The sequence below is a fragment of the Clupea harengus genome, chromosome 15 (genome assembly GCF_900700415.2).
Source record: "Clupea harengus chromosome 15, Ch_v2.0.2, whole genome shotgun sequence".
Taxonomy (NCBI): Eukaryota; Metazoa; Chordata; class Actinopteri; order Clupeiformes; family Clupeidae; genus Clupea; species Clupea harengus.
The window spans coordinates 9,484,594-9,502,529 of NC_045166.1; the positions used below are offsets into that span (position 1 = coordinate 9,484,594).

The 17,936-nt window shown below is 40.9% G+C and overlaps 1 protein-coding gene across 1 annotated transcript in view; it reads right to left on the reverse strand.

Annotated features, from left to right (window-relative positions):
- LOC105892961 (alpha-1-antitrypsin homolog) overlaps window positions 1–17,619 on the reverse strand; it is a 34,205-nt gene extending 16,586 nt beyond the window's left edge. Inside the window, exons 1-9 of the mRNA XM_042709976.1 lie at window positions 17,488–17,619; window positions 15,487–16,190; window positions 15,125–15,395; window positions 14,607–14,751; window positions 14,281–14,475; window positions 10,322–10,450; window positions 9,926–10,188; window positions 9,428–9,575; window positions 9,049–9,285 (exon numbers count right to left, since the gene is read on the reverse strand). Coding sequence (XP_042565910.1) covers window positions 9,097–9,285; window positions 9,428–9,575; window positions 9,926–10,188; window positions 10,322–10,450; window positions 14,281–14,475; window positions 14,607–14,751; window positions 15,125–15,395; window positions 15,487–16,168 — 2,022 coding nt within the window. The 5' untranslated portion in view covers window positions 16,169–16,190; window positions 17,488–17,619 and the 3' untranslated portion in view covers window positions 9,049–9,096. The remainder of the gene's footprint in view (window positions 1–9,048; window positions 9,286–9,427; window positions 9,576–9,925; window positions 10,189–10,321; window positions 10,451–14,280; window positions 14,476–14,606; window positions 14,752–15,124; window positions 15,396–15,486; window positions 16,191–17,487) is intronic.
- Between the last annotated feature and the right edge of the window lie 317 nt (window positions 17,620–17,936).

The window sequence follows — 17,936 nt, forward strand, 5'->3', positions numbered from 1 at the left end:
TGTTCACAGTCGGGTGTCCAGTCAGCCGCAGTCAGTTGACTTAACACAGGGACTTTTTTTTCTCTTGCCTCCTCTGGTTACCCTAAACTGTTTGCTCCCAGCAACGAGGTTGAAAAAGTGGCTTAGCTAAGGTGGAGCAATTCTCAATGAAACGCTGATACCACATAAACTAGCCCTAAAAATGACTGTATCTTTTTGGCATCAGGAGTCAGCCCATCTGCTCTCATAAGATTTGCTCTGGTTACACTAGTGACTGCCTCCACCTTGGACGGGTCAGTAGAGATACCTTGACTGTTTATGACATGCCCAAGAAAACGCACAGAGCGACTGAGGAGGAAACATTTTTTAGGGGCAAGCTTCAGATTGTGTAAACGCAGCCTCTGGAAAATCATTTCAATCCGTTCCAAAGCAAGTTCTTCACTTGGGGCAAATATCATGAGGTCATCAAGATAGCAAAGCAAGCTCATGAAATTCTGGTCACCGAAGATTTTCAACATCATTCTCATGAAACTTGCAGGGCTGTTTGAGAGACCCTGAGGGAGTCTATTGTACTCATGGAGTCCGACAGGAGAGGAAAAAGCAGTGTACTTTTTATCGTCTTCATGGAGAGGAACATTATAAAAACCAGAGGTGAGGTCCATTGTGCTAAAAAACACATTGCCCCCTAAAGCAGCAAGACAGTCTTCTTGGTGGGGCAGTGGATGCGCGTCTTTGACTGTGCGGGCGTTCAGCCACCGAAAATCTGTACACAGCCTCAGATCGCCATTTTTCTTCCACACAAGAACCAGTGGGGACGCATATTCACTTGTAGATTTCCTAATAATCCCTCTTTCTTCCATCTCATTCAAGACAACACGAAGCTTCTGGTAATCTGCAGGAGCGACTCGTCTGTATGGCAATCTAAATGGCTTGTCGTCCATCAAATGGATACGGTGTACAAAATCTTTCACCTCACCACAGTCTAAGCTGTGCTTGGAAAAAATGTCAGAATAAGTAACTGCGAGTTTGCACATTTCAGCTTTCCAACTGTCAGACACTTCACAAGAGTCAATATCCAGATCATTGAGGCCATGCTGTTTCAACGTGTCAGAGAATCTGGCACCTGGAACCTGTGTGTTGCTGTCAACGCGCTGGCCATTGGACACAAGGTGGGACAGCTCACCGTCTTGCATGTCTTCCAAAGCTAAGCAGGAATGGACGTCTGCCACCTTTGCATTTCTTCTAAAGAAAAACAGGCTTTTCTGTTGGATTCATTATTTTCAGAGGCACCCAGCCATCACCCCATAAAGGAGTCACAACACGCCCCACAAGGATGTTTCTCGGGACTGACCGTGATGTGGTCGGCTCAACTATGACTGTAGAGCCGGGTGGGCCACGTGAGTTTGCTGGCAGTTTGCCCCAGACCAAATGCTCATGGCCTGGCAGAAGAGTAACGGCTTGGTGGAGCTTTACTGTGCCTATCTTGTCAGGGGGGACTTCACCCTGCCACTGGCGGACGCCAGCCAGCATGGCAACAAAGTCATCTCGGTCACCTCCGACACCAGAGCTGCCCTGTGTGGAGACTACTTTCCAGTACTCATCGCTTTCTTTGAGCTTATGGGTCAAGAATTTAATCACATTCGTGCCAATAATCAAATCATCAATCTGTCCGGGCACTACTAGTGTGGGCACAATGACGGCACATCCATACAGGTTAAGGCGGAGGTCACATACTCTCTTTGGATAGACAAGTTTCCCTCCACAGCCCACCAAAACAATGTCAGTGTTAGGCTTCACATCACAATCCAATGAGCCGGCATCAGTTAATTTTCTCTCAATGTTTTCACTAATGGTGCACGCCATAGATCCAGTATCAAGCATGGCTCTCACAGTAATTGATTCATTGATAACAACGGGGGTATAAAACAAACTATCACTTGTAAGTAGACGCGATGTATTCTGCATGATGACTGTGGCGGTGCTAGGCAAAGACTGCTTAATTGATTCAAACTTGACCTTCAAGTCAACAGTGTGTTTGAGGGATGCATCAGAAATGCCTACACTTCCCCTCTCCGAATGCAGGCTATCTAGTTTAACTGGGGGGACGGCACATTGGAGGGGGGCGGCTGGGGAGCAGAGGGACAGGACTGTCTCATGTGACCAGGCTGGTGACAGGCAAAGCACAGACGGTGGGTTCGGCAGTGTTCGAGGGTGGAGTGAGAGCCCTCACTACATATGCGGCATCTGTCACGGCCCCTCCTAGTGTGTTGTGGAGCACTGAATGAATTAGTAGCACGCAGGGCATTGACACTTTCAAGAACTTTACTGAGCATGTCAGTCATCCTGTCCACACTACTCTGTGAAGTGGGTACAGACTCATCAAGACGGCGGGGCTGTTCTATTGTTTGTTTACAGGACTGCAATGCACAATCTAGACTGTATTCACTGTGACTCTCTTCACTGTTAAGCATGAACGCTGCATTCTGCCTGGGCAAGGAACTGACCTCAGTGCGCCTGGTCTTCATTTCACACTGATACTCATCAATCCTTTCCTGGACCTCTTTGGCCGTCCACTGTTCAACAAGTTTACTCTTGAACACCATGGCAAGGGACTGATCAGGGCAGTGGCGCACAAACATCATTGCTACCTCTTTGTTCACATCCTCCATTCTCTTGCCCTGGCGCCTCAAAGCACTCGTCAGCGACATCTGCTGCTTTGTTTAAGCGGACCCAGTAATCAAACGCACTCTCCCTATGTTTAGGTAGTGTGCTGTAAAAAATCTGCAAGCGGCATGCAAGAATATGAAATGTCACTGAAGTGCTGTTTGAGAATGGCATAGATAACTTCAGGATGTTGATTTGAATCACGAGAGGGGTCGCTTCTGAGTGCTATCTTGACCACATCCTTGGCCCTGCCCATCAATTTACTTAGAATTTCATCCGCTTTGTCTGTAACTCCAACTTTCTTCTTTTTAAGAAAAGTGTCCATGAGATCTACCCATTCACTCACTGTGTACTTGTCTGTGCCATCGCCACGGAACATGGGCGGGTCTTTGACTTCTGACTTCAGCACCACATTAAGCTGAGACATGTCTACCGTAGTGCTCTGGGGCTGGCGGCTGCCGCCATTATAAGTGTCAGGAGGGAATGCTTGTGTGCCTACATAATCTCTGCCAGACATTAAACGGGCTGTGACAGTGTCACCAATGTGTTTGCCTAACTCAGTGATCAAAACACCTAAGTGCTTCAGTGTGTTCTCTGTCTCAGAAGATGAACTTATAGGGGTGGATGTTAGGGGAGCTGGGTAACTGTTGGAGAATAATTCACTACCTCCACATGCACCCATGTGCGTAGTATCTGCACCAAGCACATCTATGGGGCCAGGTGGCACAGGTAACTGCCCCGGATAACGTGGCTGAGCCCTCCCACGACTTATCCCAGGAGTAAAAATTGCCCTCCCTGCACCCACAAAATCAGTGGCTCTCCCAACACCCATTAAACCCCTCGCCTTCCCAACACCTAGGTAGTGGAAATCAGTATTATCCATCACTAAATACAAGTAAAGATAAAACAAAAATACTGTGGCCAAAAAAAAATATAATCAAACTCCACTTGAAACATCAAATTAAAATTGACAGTTGAAAGTTCAATGCAAAATAAACTTTAACATTACGTTTCCATCAGATCCGAGACAATGTGAGCGAAATAGAGAAAGTGCTAGCTGCACCGTCTGCATCAAAGTTTCTAGCTTGCTAGTAGCCTACTATGTCGCGTTAAGGTGCCAGTATGGTACTCAGACTCCGTTACGGATGGGCGTGCCGCCGGATAGGACGGATTAATTAGCATTTCTGTTGCCTTTATGGTTCTCCAAAGGCTGGGGGGGCTGAAAACAATTCACCGCCAGAACAGTAGATGGAGAAGCGGTTTTTTGTCGAAAACACGCTACTTTGTTAAGTCTTTGTAAGTTAAAAATCGTCATTGATTATCTCCCACCTCTCATCACACGTGTGCCCCCCCTACCAGCTGTCACTTGTCAGACGATAAGTGCAGCAGGTGTAGTCACATGACATTAGATTCAAATGTGTGTCTAATGCTTTATAACCACCTGAAAGGGCAAACTTATCTCTATCATGGTAGGTATTATTTGTGGGGAAAATAGTAGCACTATAACAAAATGATATGCTTTTCTTATATACAATATTAAAACTATTAAAAAACGATTCCCTGAAATGAATACGTTCTTATTTTCTTTGGTATTTTTGTCATATTCAGATTTGCAATGATGATTGCTGGGTAATATGTATGTTGTGGTCCAATGTCAAGTCTCTATTGTATCATGTGACGAGACGATGGCAGGCTATAGCTAGTTTAGGCACAGCATCTGAACGTCAAGACCGACAAGCTGACAGTGTTGTACAAGTTCACACCTCTCATGAACCAGTTCAAAGTTCAGTTCAAACAAGTAAACATGAATAGTTCACGTTCATAGTTCACCATTTAAATTCTGAACCAGTTCATAGTTCAGTTCAGTTCATAGTTTTAGAGTGGAAAGTGAGAATGAAAGACTTCACTTGTTTTTTATAGAAAACTTAATCCATCACTACCCTTTGCCTTAAACTAAACTTCATGTGTATCAATGACTAAAATAATAATATTTTTTTTATTATTATTGCAACCACCCTGTCAATTTCCCCCTACCACAGCGTTTCTCGAAGTGTGGGGAGAGCCCAACTGGTGGGTCGCAGAGACGTGACAGGTGGGGGCAAATGGAGATGAGCAGGAGATTTTCCTGTTGCAATGTCTTCCTTTATAGACAGTAACGATAATATACCCCCATCGCACTAAACAACCACACTCAAACAAAGAAATATTGTATTGTTAGAAACAATAGCAGGGCAGAGCACACGGATAATCCATAATCAGCATCTTGGCAAATTGAGAGACATAAAGCATTCCATATTTAAAACATCTTAATAAGTAGTAAAGTCAACTTGTCTGCTTCACACGATGGAGAAGTTCGTTTATTGACACATATTTTAAGGACAGCCACAGCGCTTTAAAACGAAGTGTTTATAAGTTACATTATTCAAAGGTGGACAAACTGAACAAAACTCTACTCCCTTGCCTCACGGGTGCAATACCATATGCCGTTTAATCATATTTGATAGAATGAAGGACAAATGAGTTGTGAATAATATCACCGAGTTTGAAAGATATTAGTCCGGTAATAGCCGCGTGACAGCTGTGTGTTTTAAGCAAGTACAATGTGTGTGCGCCGAGTTGCGTAGAGGCCGAGAGCGGTATTGCAGAAAAATTATAACTCGCAGCATATTGAAAAAAAGAACTCCATTTTTTGGAGCTGTGAACTTAGTTCTAAATTTTGAATTATAAACTATGAACTGAACTAGTTCATTCTAAAATTTGTGAACTATGAACTGAACTAGTTCATGTAGAAAGTGAACTTTCCCAACACTGGAACATGTTTGCTTCATATAATGCAGAAGTTCGTTTTTGAGAGTAAATGAAATCACTTTGTGCACTTAACGTTTTTTTTTTTTAAAAAGAAACTGTCATCTGGAGAGTTTAAAACGACACTTAATGAGGGGAAATGTACTGTATGCAGATATTTCTGTCGGAAGACTTCATAGTCGATGTGGATTCTAATGAGGCTGTTTGATATGTCCAATGTAAGAAGTGTGAAGCTTTAATGAAATATGATTGATGCCATCTTCTTTCTCCACAACAACATGGATTAAACCTCGATGGTTGGACTATGTAGATAGTTTTATAACGAATGTGGCCATGTACTTAAAAAACTGATCTTCAATGGTAAGACTTGTTTTATTCGTGCCTCTTCTGGTGTAGCATATAACGTGAGTTTTATTTAGGCATATACAGATGCCTAGCGTGTGTAATGTGTAGGCCATTTCATTCCGATCTTGCAATGTGAATAATTTTATTTCAATATGCTTATCTCCCTCTTGTGCGCGCTTGTGAGTTTAACGGGGCTTGTTTGTGTGAGCGACTAAATATTTTACTTGCTGTCGGGCGTTTTTTGAGAATAAAATAACTTCACATTTAGGATAACAGCCTTCTTCCTGTTGCGGGAATTTGTTTGTATCCTAGCTGTCACAACGTGATTACAGGCGGCAAATGCATCATAAAGCAAGTTTAAAAGAAATTAACTGTATGGAGATAGGCTATTTCTGTCAGATGGCATCATTGTCGATGCAGATTCTAATGAGGCTGTTGGATATGTCTCATGATATGATATGAATGAATATGTCCAAAGGTTGTTTGGACAAAATATTTTAATTGCTGTCTGCTCCTGCCGGGCTCTGGCACCTACTCTGTCAGATGCTGGCGCTCATGTGGGTTTTAAATATGGCGGTATTGTGATATATAGGGAATGAAACAGGAAACAGTCGCAGTCTTTAGTGTCCAGCTCTACCGCTGCAGAATTGGCAGTCGTTCGCGCATCTTTGTAATCTTTTAGCGACCAATCACGGCCAAGGGGTATCCGTCGCTGTACAGCACGGCATGACGGACCGACAGGAATTTCAACGGTGCACGGGAGAGCTCTCCGAGGGCCCCGGAGACGACGGAGAAGGCGTTCCAGGGCGTTCCAGGGCGTTCCATCTATGTGTTGGCCCTTCCCATGTGTCCGAAATCGTGAAGTACGGAGTACCATATAACGGCCATTAGTTTAACTGCGCTGCCTGCTAAGTGATCACAAACCAGCTAGCGTTGGACTCCAGCGATGTCGGACGACCCAAATCAATGCGATGTCCCACGGAGATCAGCAAGCGCTGACGTGATGAAGTGTCGGGTCACGGCACCAATGTAACCCCTCTGAATTTGTCTGCGTTGTGTAGTTTTTTCATAGAGAAAGCCGGGAGACGTGGGTGAAGTTCTCCAGTTTATTCACCTGGCACAAACAATATCACGGGACTCCTTAGCACAGCAGCATGGGACACCTTACAGTGTGCTAATCGTGACTCTATATCCCCGAACTCTGATACATCGTTAATTCAAGTTTAATTACAAAGTAATATATCTAATTGAAATATATACAATAAAACACAAAACATGTACCTGGCACAAACAATATCACGGGACTCCTTAGCACAGCAGCATGGGACACCTTACAGTGTGCTAATCTAAGAGGGAGATTAAACATTAGCTATTCACACGTGTGATTTTGAACATCGATTAAAATATACATTCAGAGGTGCATAATTCCTAAACCAAACACACTATTTACATGAGGATATAATGTGGAACACCTCTCTATAATCAGTATGGATTTAATACATTCAGTCATTGTATTCTAAAATAATAATGTAGGAGCTCTCTTTATGCACAACTCACCGTGACTCTATATCCCCGAACTCTGAGGAGAGCCACTCTGTACAACATGCCTAACCCCTAGAGGCCACTATTTCCCCAACAACATGACGTATGCACATGCTCAGTGTGATTAAATAGCACAAAAAGGATGCAAGTGGAAGAAACCAAATCTTCACTGTTACAGACACACCATCAAGCACAAAATGTGGATAATATATTTACTTAATTTATCAGGAAATCAGAACTCAGTCCAGAACCTTGGCCATCACTCAACACCACTATCCATCTAATAATAATGATAATAATAATTGTTGTTCATAATAACGTGTTTCAGTATGAAATAAAATTATTAACAGTGAAAATCACCAGAAGAGGGTGCCCTTAAGTGACTCGCAATCCATGATGGCAGTCACCCAAACCCCACATTCTTATGTAAACATCATTAACACCTTTGCTGCCCTTGACTTACGCACTTTTCAGCTACACACCCCAGAGGGATGGTGTCAGTCAAGCACCACTACAAGGCAAAACACCATATTGCCCTTTATGTTGGCAGTAGACTTATTGTTTTTACATTGTTATAAATGTACAAAAGGTGTCACAAAGGGACAATATTTTTGTGATTTATTTTCCATCTATTGGAATAATATTAGTGTTTTTATTAACAATGTAACATAAGGTAACACATTCAGCTTACATTAGGTTATATTATATTGTGAAACAGGAGAAAAACAGGCTTTAATCACATGATCTTGTGAACAAGCCTGGTGAATAATTAGTTCACTTAGAATAATACAAATTAAAATAAATAAATAATGGAATTAAAGGCGGAAAAGAGCTCACCAAGTACAAAGAAAAAGACCACTATTCTAACCTCATTTGGATGTACTGGAGCTTATTGACGCGCAGTGCATCTAGTGATTCCGACTTGACCATGAAGCCATCATCCACTACACTTCTGCAGTCATAGGGACAAACAACTTTGCACTTTCAAGCCACAGTAATCATCCACACTCTCTGGCAGTCTGACAGCCCTGAATGATCTACACAGGTGTACAAGGAGAGCACTTTGAAAAAGGCCCTGTCAATCTTGGCTGATCCTAGCCAGCCCCTCTACAATGAGTTTAAGATGCTTCCGTCTGGCCACAGATAGAGTTTGCCTACATGCAGGACAAACAGATTCAAGTATTCATTAGTACCCACTGCCATTAGCCTTTTAAATAATTTATTGTGATATTTATGATAACCCAGGGGAGTTTTATGTTATGTTGTGTTTATTGCCCGTCTATTGTGTTTAGCTGTGTTCAGCTGGATACTGCTCTCTGTACTACATATTGCCCCCCCCCCTCAGGGACAGTAAAGATATCCTTGATCCGCTTTTATACAAGCAGACATTTTTTAAACTTTATCGCTGCCGATTATTGCTGTAGAATTTCCGCTTTAATTTCCAAAGCTTTCCTGAATAAAAATAATATTTTTTAGCTTCATCCATATCACATTTGAAAGGCTCTCATAGTTAATACAAAACACCTTTTTATGATGTTTTTGTAGTTAATCATGGTCGTTTCTATATTCATAGTGTCAAAAAATCATTTGTATGTGCAAAACCAATGTTTGTATCTGTTAAAAAAATAAAAAGAGAAACAGAAATACTGTATATCCGTAACTTTATGAATAGTAACACTCCCAAGTTTAAGAAAAACACAGAAACACGCTTACATAGACACACAAGTCTTCTTACAGGCCTCTTTTTTGACACAGCTCAGTTTAGACTGTTGGGTTTGTGATCTTGCCCATGAAGAGGATGCTCTTGGTGCTGTCCTCCAGGATCAAAACCAGAAAAGGCCTGTTGAGGTTGATGACATAGGGGAGGGACATGGGCATGATCTCGATGGTGGTGACCGCAGCGGCTTCAGTGCCCTTCTCATCAACACTCAAGACTGCTTTGTGAGTCACCTGAGGGAAGAAAAACATGTTTCTTTTCAGAAATCATTCAAATGTCTATTAAAAAAAAAAAAAAAAACACATTTGGAGATGAGTTAAAAAAAAAAAAAAGGAATTATCGTGCAAAATTGCCAGGTGATTGGCAGACTCTTACCTTTGACACTTTGACCTTGGTCTCCTCTGAAATGCCAGGGAAGTCTGCAGCGTCCGTGAATGCACTGACTATCCCCATTTCTGTCAAAATGTTTTTGAGGGGGACGTCAGTGGAGATGGAGAATTTTGGCAGGAAGATGTCAACATAGCTGAAATACACAGAGAGAAGCAAAAAGGTTAGTCTTTGCATTTCCTGTTTAACACTGTTTTTAATCTCTAATTTAGGCCATTTATCAAAGATATTTACTGGGAAAAAAAGTATTTCAAACCACATGCCATTCATCCTAAACAAGACATGCTAAATACAAAATTGCAGATGTACTAGATACATTTCATTTAGCAGATGCTTTTATCCAAATGCAGTTCATTAAAGGTAAACACTTTGTTGGGATGTCTGTCCCATGGGACCTAGCTAGTGTTGCTAGCACCTTGCTTCACCGGCTAAGCTGTAAGAAAACATCTACGATATATAAAAAAAAAAAAAAAAAAAACTCGTCACCTTCTGAAGAGGTTTTCGTGCCAATGTATGAGGTGATCTTTGCAGATCAAAGCCTCAACCTCCTTCATCTTCCCCTCATCTGGCAGCACGATCATCATTACGGCGTTTCCCTTGTAGGGCAGCATTAGCACAGTGCTGAAGTTGTCCTGGTCCTCGTAGAGGTCATAGCGGCCAGACCTCTGCATCATGTCCACTGTCACTTTGGTGTTCTCATCCACGTGGAAGTCTGCTTTGCTGGTGAGCTTCTCGTCAAAGTACAGCAGTCAGAAAATCATGACCAGTGACGCTACTTACCACTAGGTTTCTCTGTGCCAGAGACTACTTTGGCAGTGGTCTGACATTTTATAGACTATTTTCTCCAATCAGCTGAGTAAACCTCAGTAAATATTAACCCACCTCAGCTGGTAATCTCTGCTTCTTAATCATGTCTGTTGCCACTGTGGATGTAACAGCCCCCATGCACCCCTTGCAGACTTTGTAGTGGCCATGCATGGGGCTGCAGGCAGCAAAGGGGAAGATGATTGACTGATTAGCCACACCTGGGGAGGTGTGGGAGATAGGAACACCTGTGGCTTTCTCTTTCTGTTATTGACTCTCTGAGTTTTGTAGGGTTTGTTGAGAGTTAATGTATTTCTACGACCTGTGCTGTATGGTGAATTTTCAGTAGCTGGGCTCCGTTCGTCGTAGCTCATTTAGCGAGTTACCGAGATAATTTTCAGGATGAGATAATATAAGTCCCTCCATTCGGTGGTACCCACTGCCATTAGCCTTTTAAAAAATGTATTGTGATATTTATGATAACCCAGGGGAGTTTCATGTTTTTATGTTATGTTGTCAAGTCAAGTCAAGTCAAATTTCTTTATAAAGCACATTTAAGAACAACTAATGCTGACCAAAGTGCTGTACAAAATCACAATAAAATAAAATATCAAAACAAATAGAAAACAGAAACAAAACAATTAGATCACCAAAAAAAAAAAATCAAATAGAAAATCAGAAGCAACACACTCATCTAAGCATACACATCAAAAGAACAGAAACACCTCTGACAGAAAGCAAATATACAAATTATCGACTAAAATCAGGGGGATCCAAATGCTAAGGAATAAAAGTAGGTTTTGAGCCAATAGAAGGGCTGATCATATAGAGAGGGGGATGCTGTTATGTTGTGTTTGTTGCCCGTCTTGTGTGTTTAGCTGTGTTCAGCTGGATACTGCTGTCTGTACTACATATTGCCCCTCGGGGACAGTAAAGATATCCTTGATCCTTGAATTCCTTTTATACAAGCAGACATTTTTTTAAACTTTAAACTTTTTAAATTGTTTTAAGCTTCATCCATATCACATTTGAAAGGCTCTCCTAGTTAATACAAAACACCATTTTTATGATGATGTTTTTGTAGTTAATCATGATCGTCTCTATATTCATCTGTGTCAAAAAAACTATTTGCAAAACCAATGTGCAAAACCAATGTTTGTATCTGTAAAATATATATATATATATATATATATATATATATATATATTATTAATAACAATAATTGAATCAAACATTCATTTAGATTTGTGGGATTTTGTGTTATAAAGATTTTTGGGATTTTGCCCATGAACAGTAGCCTGGATACCAGACCGAACTTAGCCCCGCCCACACATTTTTTGGTTGGGAAGTTCGGTCTGGCATTACTCCATTGAGGAGAAATTATCTGCGGACAGATATTGGCCGTACCAATCAAATTGTTAAGGCGGGCTTTATACGATGATGGACAGATGATCAACAGTAACGTAACCAACCACGTCACCAACACACGAGTTGAATTCGTTTTCAACAAACATGGCTGCCGCTGGAGAGCTGAAATGTATAGATTCGAGTCCATTTAGACATTGACAGTGCATTCATTTTGAAAGAGGAACAGAGAAACGCGATTAAGGCATTTGTCAATCGAAAAGATGTTTTTGCCTTCCTTCCTACGGGATCCGGTAAAAGCGTAATGTATCAGCTGCCCCTGGTCACATACTACGTTGTTCTGATTGGTTGTAAGTAACCAATTGAGCGAAGAGGCATTTTTTCTCCTGGTTCGGTTGAAACACGCCCCATAATCACAGCCCAATGGAGCGATATCAGACTCATATTCTGACTATAATTATGAGTATGACATCGTCAGGCTACATGAACAGAATACTTTCGGTGGGATTTTCAGTGATGAAGAGCAGGAATGGCCTGTTGATTTTTTATTGTTTCCAGTTTTTCAAGGGAGTGTCCCTTCAACTTCATGGTGGTGACTGCAGCTGCCTCTGCATCTTTCTCACAATGCTTTCTGTGAAATGCAGATGGTAAGGGGGATATGAGGTGATGTGTGGCAAATGTATTTTTGAAGTGGCTCTGTGCACTCTTGACAAATATTGCCTGTACAAACCTTTGGCACAGCTACTTTTTTCGCCTGTCATTCTATACAAATAACTGTATCAGAGAAAACACTGACCACTTCCATCTCTTCCAAAGTTTTTTTATCAGTGAATATTTGCCAGTAATGGAGAATTTTGGCACATAAATTATCACAGGCATTTTTCAAGACCATCCTGCCACAGATTAGAGATGTCAAAAGAAAACCACTCTCAGCCACACAGTTAACCAGGATCACGGAGGATTTCTCCAGTGTGCCCCGTCCCTCAGGTGCCAAGGCCTGCCTGACTGGAGCTGAATAAGAACCTAAGTCGACCCCAGCAATAAGGCAAATAATTAACAAACACACACAGACACACACACACACACACACACACACTAACACACACACACACACACACACACACACACACACACACACACACACACACACACTCACACACACACTCACACACACCATGACTAGACGCCACCAATGCCCACAGGCACGTTGTCAGTCTACCTTAACTAAACTACACACATACAAACAAAACACAGAAACACAGAAAAAATCAGCACATGTGCTGGCCACAACTATGCCCTTACACTAAAGTAAACCAACACGGACAAAAATAAATAAAAAGAAAATAAGCAACAGAAGAACAAATAAAGTAAGACAAACACAAGCCATCAGGCTATAGGAAACAACAGAGGGAGGAATAGGCGACTAAGGAATACGTTAAACTAGACAGTGACAAGCTATTAGGCTACACAGCAAAATAGTGAAAACAAGACAGCAGTTCATTTGGCGAATCTAGCCCTCCACTAGTCTGTGTCATGTGGTACTCCGGAGACACTAGTCGCCACGGGAACGCAGATACTCAAACTCAAACTCACAGGCCTTCATAGCCGCACCTTTTACCTCTTTTAGCCACAGGGTGGCAGCACTAACCTGGGTAGACTGAAATAAAAGTCAAACACAGGGCATTCCCCAGAAAGAGGTGTACTCTTGAATACCATTTTGTCTGCCATTCTCTTGATCAGCCTTTCATCAGAACCACCAACAGTAGCCGCTGTTTTGCAAGATGGGAGTTGCATGGTGAGCCTCTCGCTGGTGACATAACAACTGTCTGCTTTACAATTGTCTGGATGTGTGTGTGTGTGTGTGTGTGTGTGTGTGTGTGTGTGTGTGTGTGTGTCTGTGCGTGTCCGTGAAAAAATATTTGCGTGGGGGCCAGTCACAATCATGTATGCTTTGCTTTTTTCCATATAGATATGTCAAGTAAAACATGCTGGATAAATGAAATTTCTATACCCAAAATGGCTTCTTTCATAATTCAAAAGTGTTTCAGATATAATGCATGAGGATGCCAGGTATTACATATTTTTGTCTAAAAATCTAGCTAAATGTAGCTAAAAATCATGTGCTATCTAAGACAGAAGACGAAAGGATTTTAAGGACATTATAAAAACTATGTAAATAATCGTACCTCAGTAGTCAGTAAAAACCTGCATAATGTTGCTTTAAGTACCCAGCTTCAATACAAACCTGAATAATGTTGCTTTAAGTGCCCAGCTTCAGTACAAACCTGCATAATGTTGCTTAAAGTGCCCATTTTCACTTAACATGAAATTACAAATGATCTGGTGTCAACTATATGATGAGGTGAATACAACATGAGACTGTTTTCTACCAAATACAGCAACAAACTAATTATACTATTTTATATTGTATTAATAGGCACTGATAAGATTCATAAGATTCCCCTCTTGGATCGTGCTCATTTTCAGACTTTATGAGGAAAAGAGGAGAAAGAACAACATATTTTTAACCAAACAATAATAAAAACTAGACATTGTGATATATGAGTATCAAATATTTATTGAATGACCCACGAAATACTTGTGATTTTCATCAATTTGACATTCAACATGACCTTCATTGCAATTGCATAGTACTGTCAGATTTGAATTCATTTTGGATTTGGGTTTGAGATCTTGCCCATGAAGAGAATACTTTTGGTGCTTCTGTCTGTGATGAACACAAAGAAAGGCCTGTTGATTTCAATAAAGAGAGGTTCAGCTGCAGTTCTCATTACAATCTCCACAGTGGTGACTGCGGCTGCCTCTGAGCCTTTCTCATCGACACGGAGGACTGCTTGATGTTCCACCTAAAGGAGAGATGGACAGGAGGTTGCAATGACAAAATGATGGAATACCATAATGGATTGAGTTACATTTATTAATAGTAGATCAACAATGCGCACCACCTGCTATAATGTATAGCATTTCTTATGCATACCTTTCCTAGGACTGCTTGTTCAGTTGTCATTCCAGAAAAGTCTGCAGTAGGTGAGAAAGCAGTGACAACACCCATCGCTTTCAAGGTGTCCTTTAGTGAATATTTTCCAGAAACAGAGTATTTTGGCATATGAATCCTGACGAGCCTGAAACAAACACCACAAATAGGTTTCACCAATATGCACTGAACAAAAATGTAAACACATGTCAATGCTTGCTACCATGTTTCATTAACTGAAATAAAAGATCCAGTACAATTGCCATATCACAAAAGCTTAACTCTCTTAAATTTCAGTGGGAAGAAAATCATATCTGTAGCAATAGCCATGCGGTATCCATAGTTTATTCCAATGTTTTGACTGATTTCCTATAAGAACTGTAAAACTTTGAGATTGTGTCACTTTCATGTCACTTTCAAATTTGTGTTCAGTTTACTTCCTGGAATTAAATGTCTTGCCTTGCCTTGTCTTACAATGAAAAGTATCATTTTCAGAAGATCTGTTGAAACCCAACCATTACCATTTTGTCATTGCTCCAATCCAGTGTTTGAGGTGGGAGGTGCTGATGCTGTCCTCAACCTCCTTCATCTTCCCCTCGTCAGGTAGGACGATGATCATAGATGCACTGCCCTTGTACGGAAGCCTGAGCACAGTGGTGAAGTTCTCTTTGTCCTCATAGAATTCAAACTCACCCTCAGTCTGCATCATGTCAACCATCACCTTTGTGTTTTCATCCCCATGAAAGTCTGCTTGTTTTGTTAGTTTCGTGTTGAACATTTTTTGCCATTCCCCTGGAGGATGTAAAAACAATATCAGTTACATTCAATTCCAAGCACCCTGCCTAATTCAATCATTACTGTATCACTCATGTACAGGACTTACCCCTGAAGTAAATGCAGTTAATTAGTATCATAAGCGTGTCTGACTCCACCTCCTTCACCATGTCAGTGATTGTATTGTTGGTTTGTTGAGCAATGTATTTGTTGATCTCCTCAATGGCCACGTCACGTTTGGTGAAGTCAACAGTGAATAGTTCGCTCTCAAAATAATGTTTGGCGTCCCCTAGGAACTTATCCACGACACTGGCTCCTGACCGAAGTGCAACAGCACTGCTTAAATCAAGCTGCATGTTTTCTTTTTCATGGCCCAGCATGTGAAAGATGTGCTCATAGGCCTCATTGACAGTTTCAGGGGTAAGTTCAGCATAGCCTAGAGCCTGATAGAGCTCGGAGAAGGTATCACCTTTGACCCCAAGAGCCAGCATGGACAGAGCCATGGATATGCTCAGTGGGGAGAAGAAGATGTTTGACTGGGGCTCAGGTAAGGCACTCAGTTTCTTGTAGAGAGCGAAGGCAAACTCAGCATTGGGTTGCCGAAGTGTGTAGATCTGTTGGCCCTCATGCTGCGGATGAGACTCATCCTCACCATGATGGAGGTGGTGGTGGTGATCTGCTGTGTGGGGCCCGTGGTCGTGGCCCTCATGGTCATCAGCGCCCTGTGGGGTGGCCCAAGCCACAGACAGGAGAAGGGCAGCGATCACACCACAATGCAGAATCACTCTCATCTTATGACCTGGAGGAGAATCACTGTTACGCAAAATTTGGAGATAATCAGATGAGATTTTTATTTAAACAATGTGAAAAACATGACATTAGTCAAATTATAATTTTTTTGACTTATTGCAAAAAGTAATATCAATAAAGGTTTTGTTTGTCCCTAACATACAAGCAAAACATGAATTACTTGAACTAAAAAAAACTCTTAATCCAAACTCATAACAGACAAGAACAGGTATAGAATGTAGTAAACAAACAAGAAAAGCAATTTTAGGTATAGAATGTTCCTTAAAATCCACAATATTGTAAGTACATTCTGAAAATACTGCAGATATACTTTTCACTCTACGTTGAGTACATTTATGGTTTAAAAATTTACTAATACACCCTGACATTAGGCAGCACACATCTCGCTACTTTTATTATTATTTTGTTCATACACGCACAGCTTTCACCGTCAACATCGACTGCTTTTGATACCTAAACAAATACGTAGTCGTTGCATTGGCCTCTGGCTCGCACTTCTACAGTGCAGCTATTTTTAACCAGGGCAAATCTATGGAAGTCCATCCCAAAACAGTAGTCTTTCAGGTGGAAATCGGTGAAAAAATGGGCTGCACGGGTTGTGTACATCGTAGCAGTGAATCTAGGCAAGAAACGTCCTAGTTTAAATATCTAATGTTACAAAGCGTAATATCTAATTGGTTACATTTTATATTACAAGCCCAGTCTATGGAGCAAAAATCTTACGCTGGCCAGCATTTAAGTTCATTTATTCAAAAACTGATTAACCCGTAGGCCAACGTCCAGCTTCAGATGTAACTTCAGCATCTCATCTGATCTGTCATTCCTCAAAGTATAGCATGACTTGTAGCAATCTTAAACTTAACAAAGACACTGATGCATTTCGTTTAGTGCAAGATTTAATGGACATTATGTCATACTCAGCAAAATACAGTACTCCTCATTTATCATCTATGTAAAAAAGTCCACATATGAGAACATAGCCTAAGCCAAATACCTTAACGTGACAATACACCATTCATCAAACAGTCAAGTTGGCAACATTTCTTTTCAATATTTAAAAAATAATATTGCACAGTAAGCAAAGAATCTAAGTATCAGTACAATATGTTGTCTGCAATTTCAACTGAACAAAGTTTGCATTAACATTTGTGTACATATGTCTAATAAGTGTAAAAAAAAATGTATGAGATACATCATTACTCTTACTCAAGTAATTCTTGTGATGGGAAGTCTATAGACTATTTGAGTCAATATTATTATAAAGTAACAATACTCACAATTACAATTAAGTTGGACTTACCTATGCTAACTCCCTTGTCAGTGACAACTACTAAATTACATCCAGCATTTTATAGGCATTTGGGGATAAGCTTCAACACTTTCTATAAATATTAACAAACCATTGCTCTGAGTCATTTTCACTAAGCATTAACTAACTCCTATGCAGCCAGCCCACATTGATGCAACATGACCTTTAACCCCACATGTTCGGGTATTTCACAACATATATACAACATAACAAGATATCTTTGAAATCCACTGTAGTTTATGTTTGTTAACCGTCTCACGTAGAACTTTAAAAGCAGTGAAGACATTACTTAAAACTGTAATAATGGATGGCAAAATGAACCTGCCGGGCTGCCATCCTAAACAGCCTAATAATTGTAATTATAATTGTAAATCTAAATGTAATCATATATTCCTGTTAGCTCAATTTGAGTGCTCTCATAGATCCTTCAGCACCAGGAG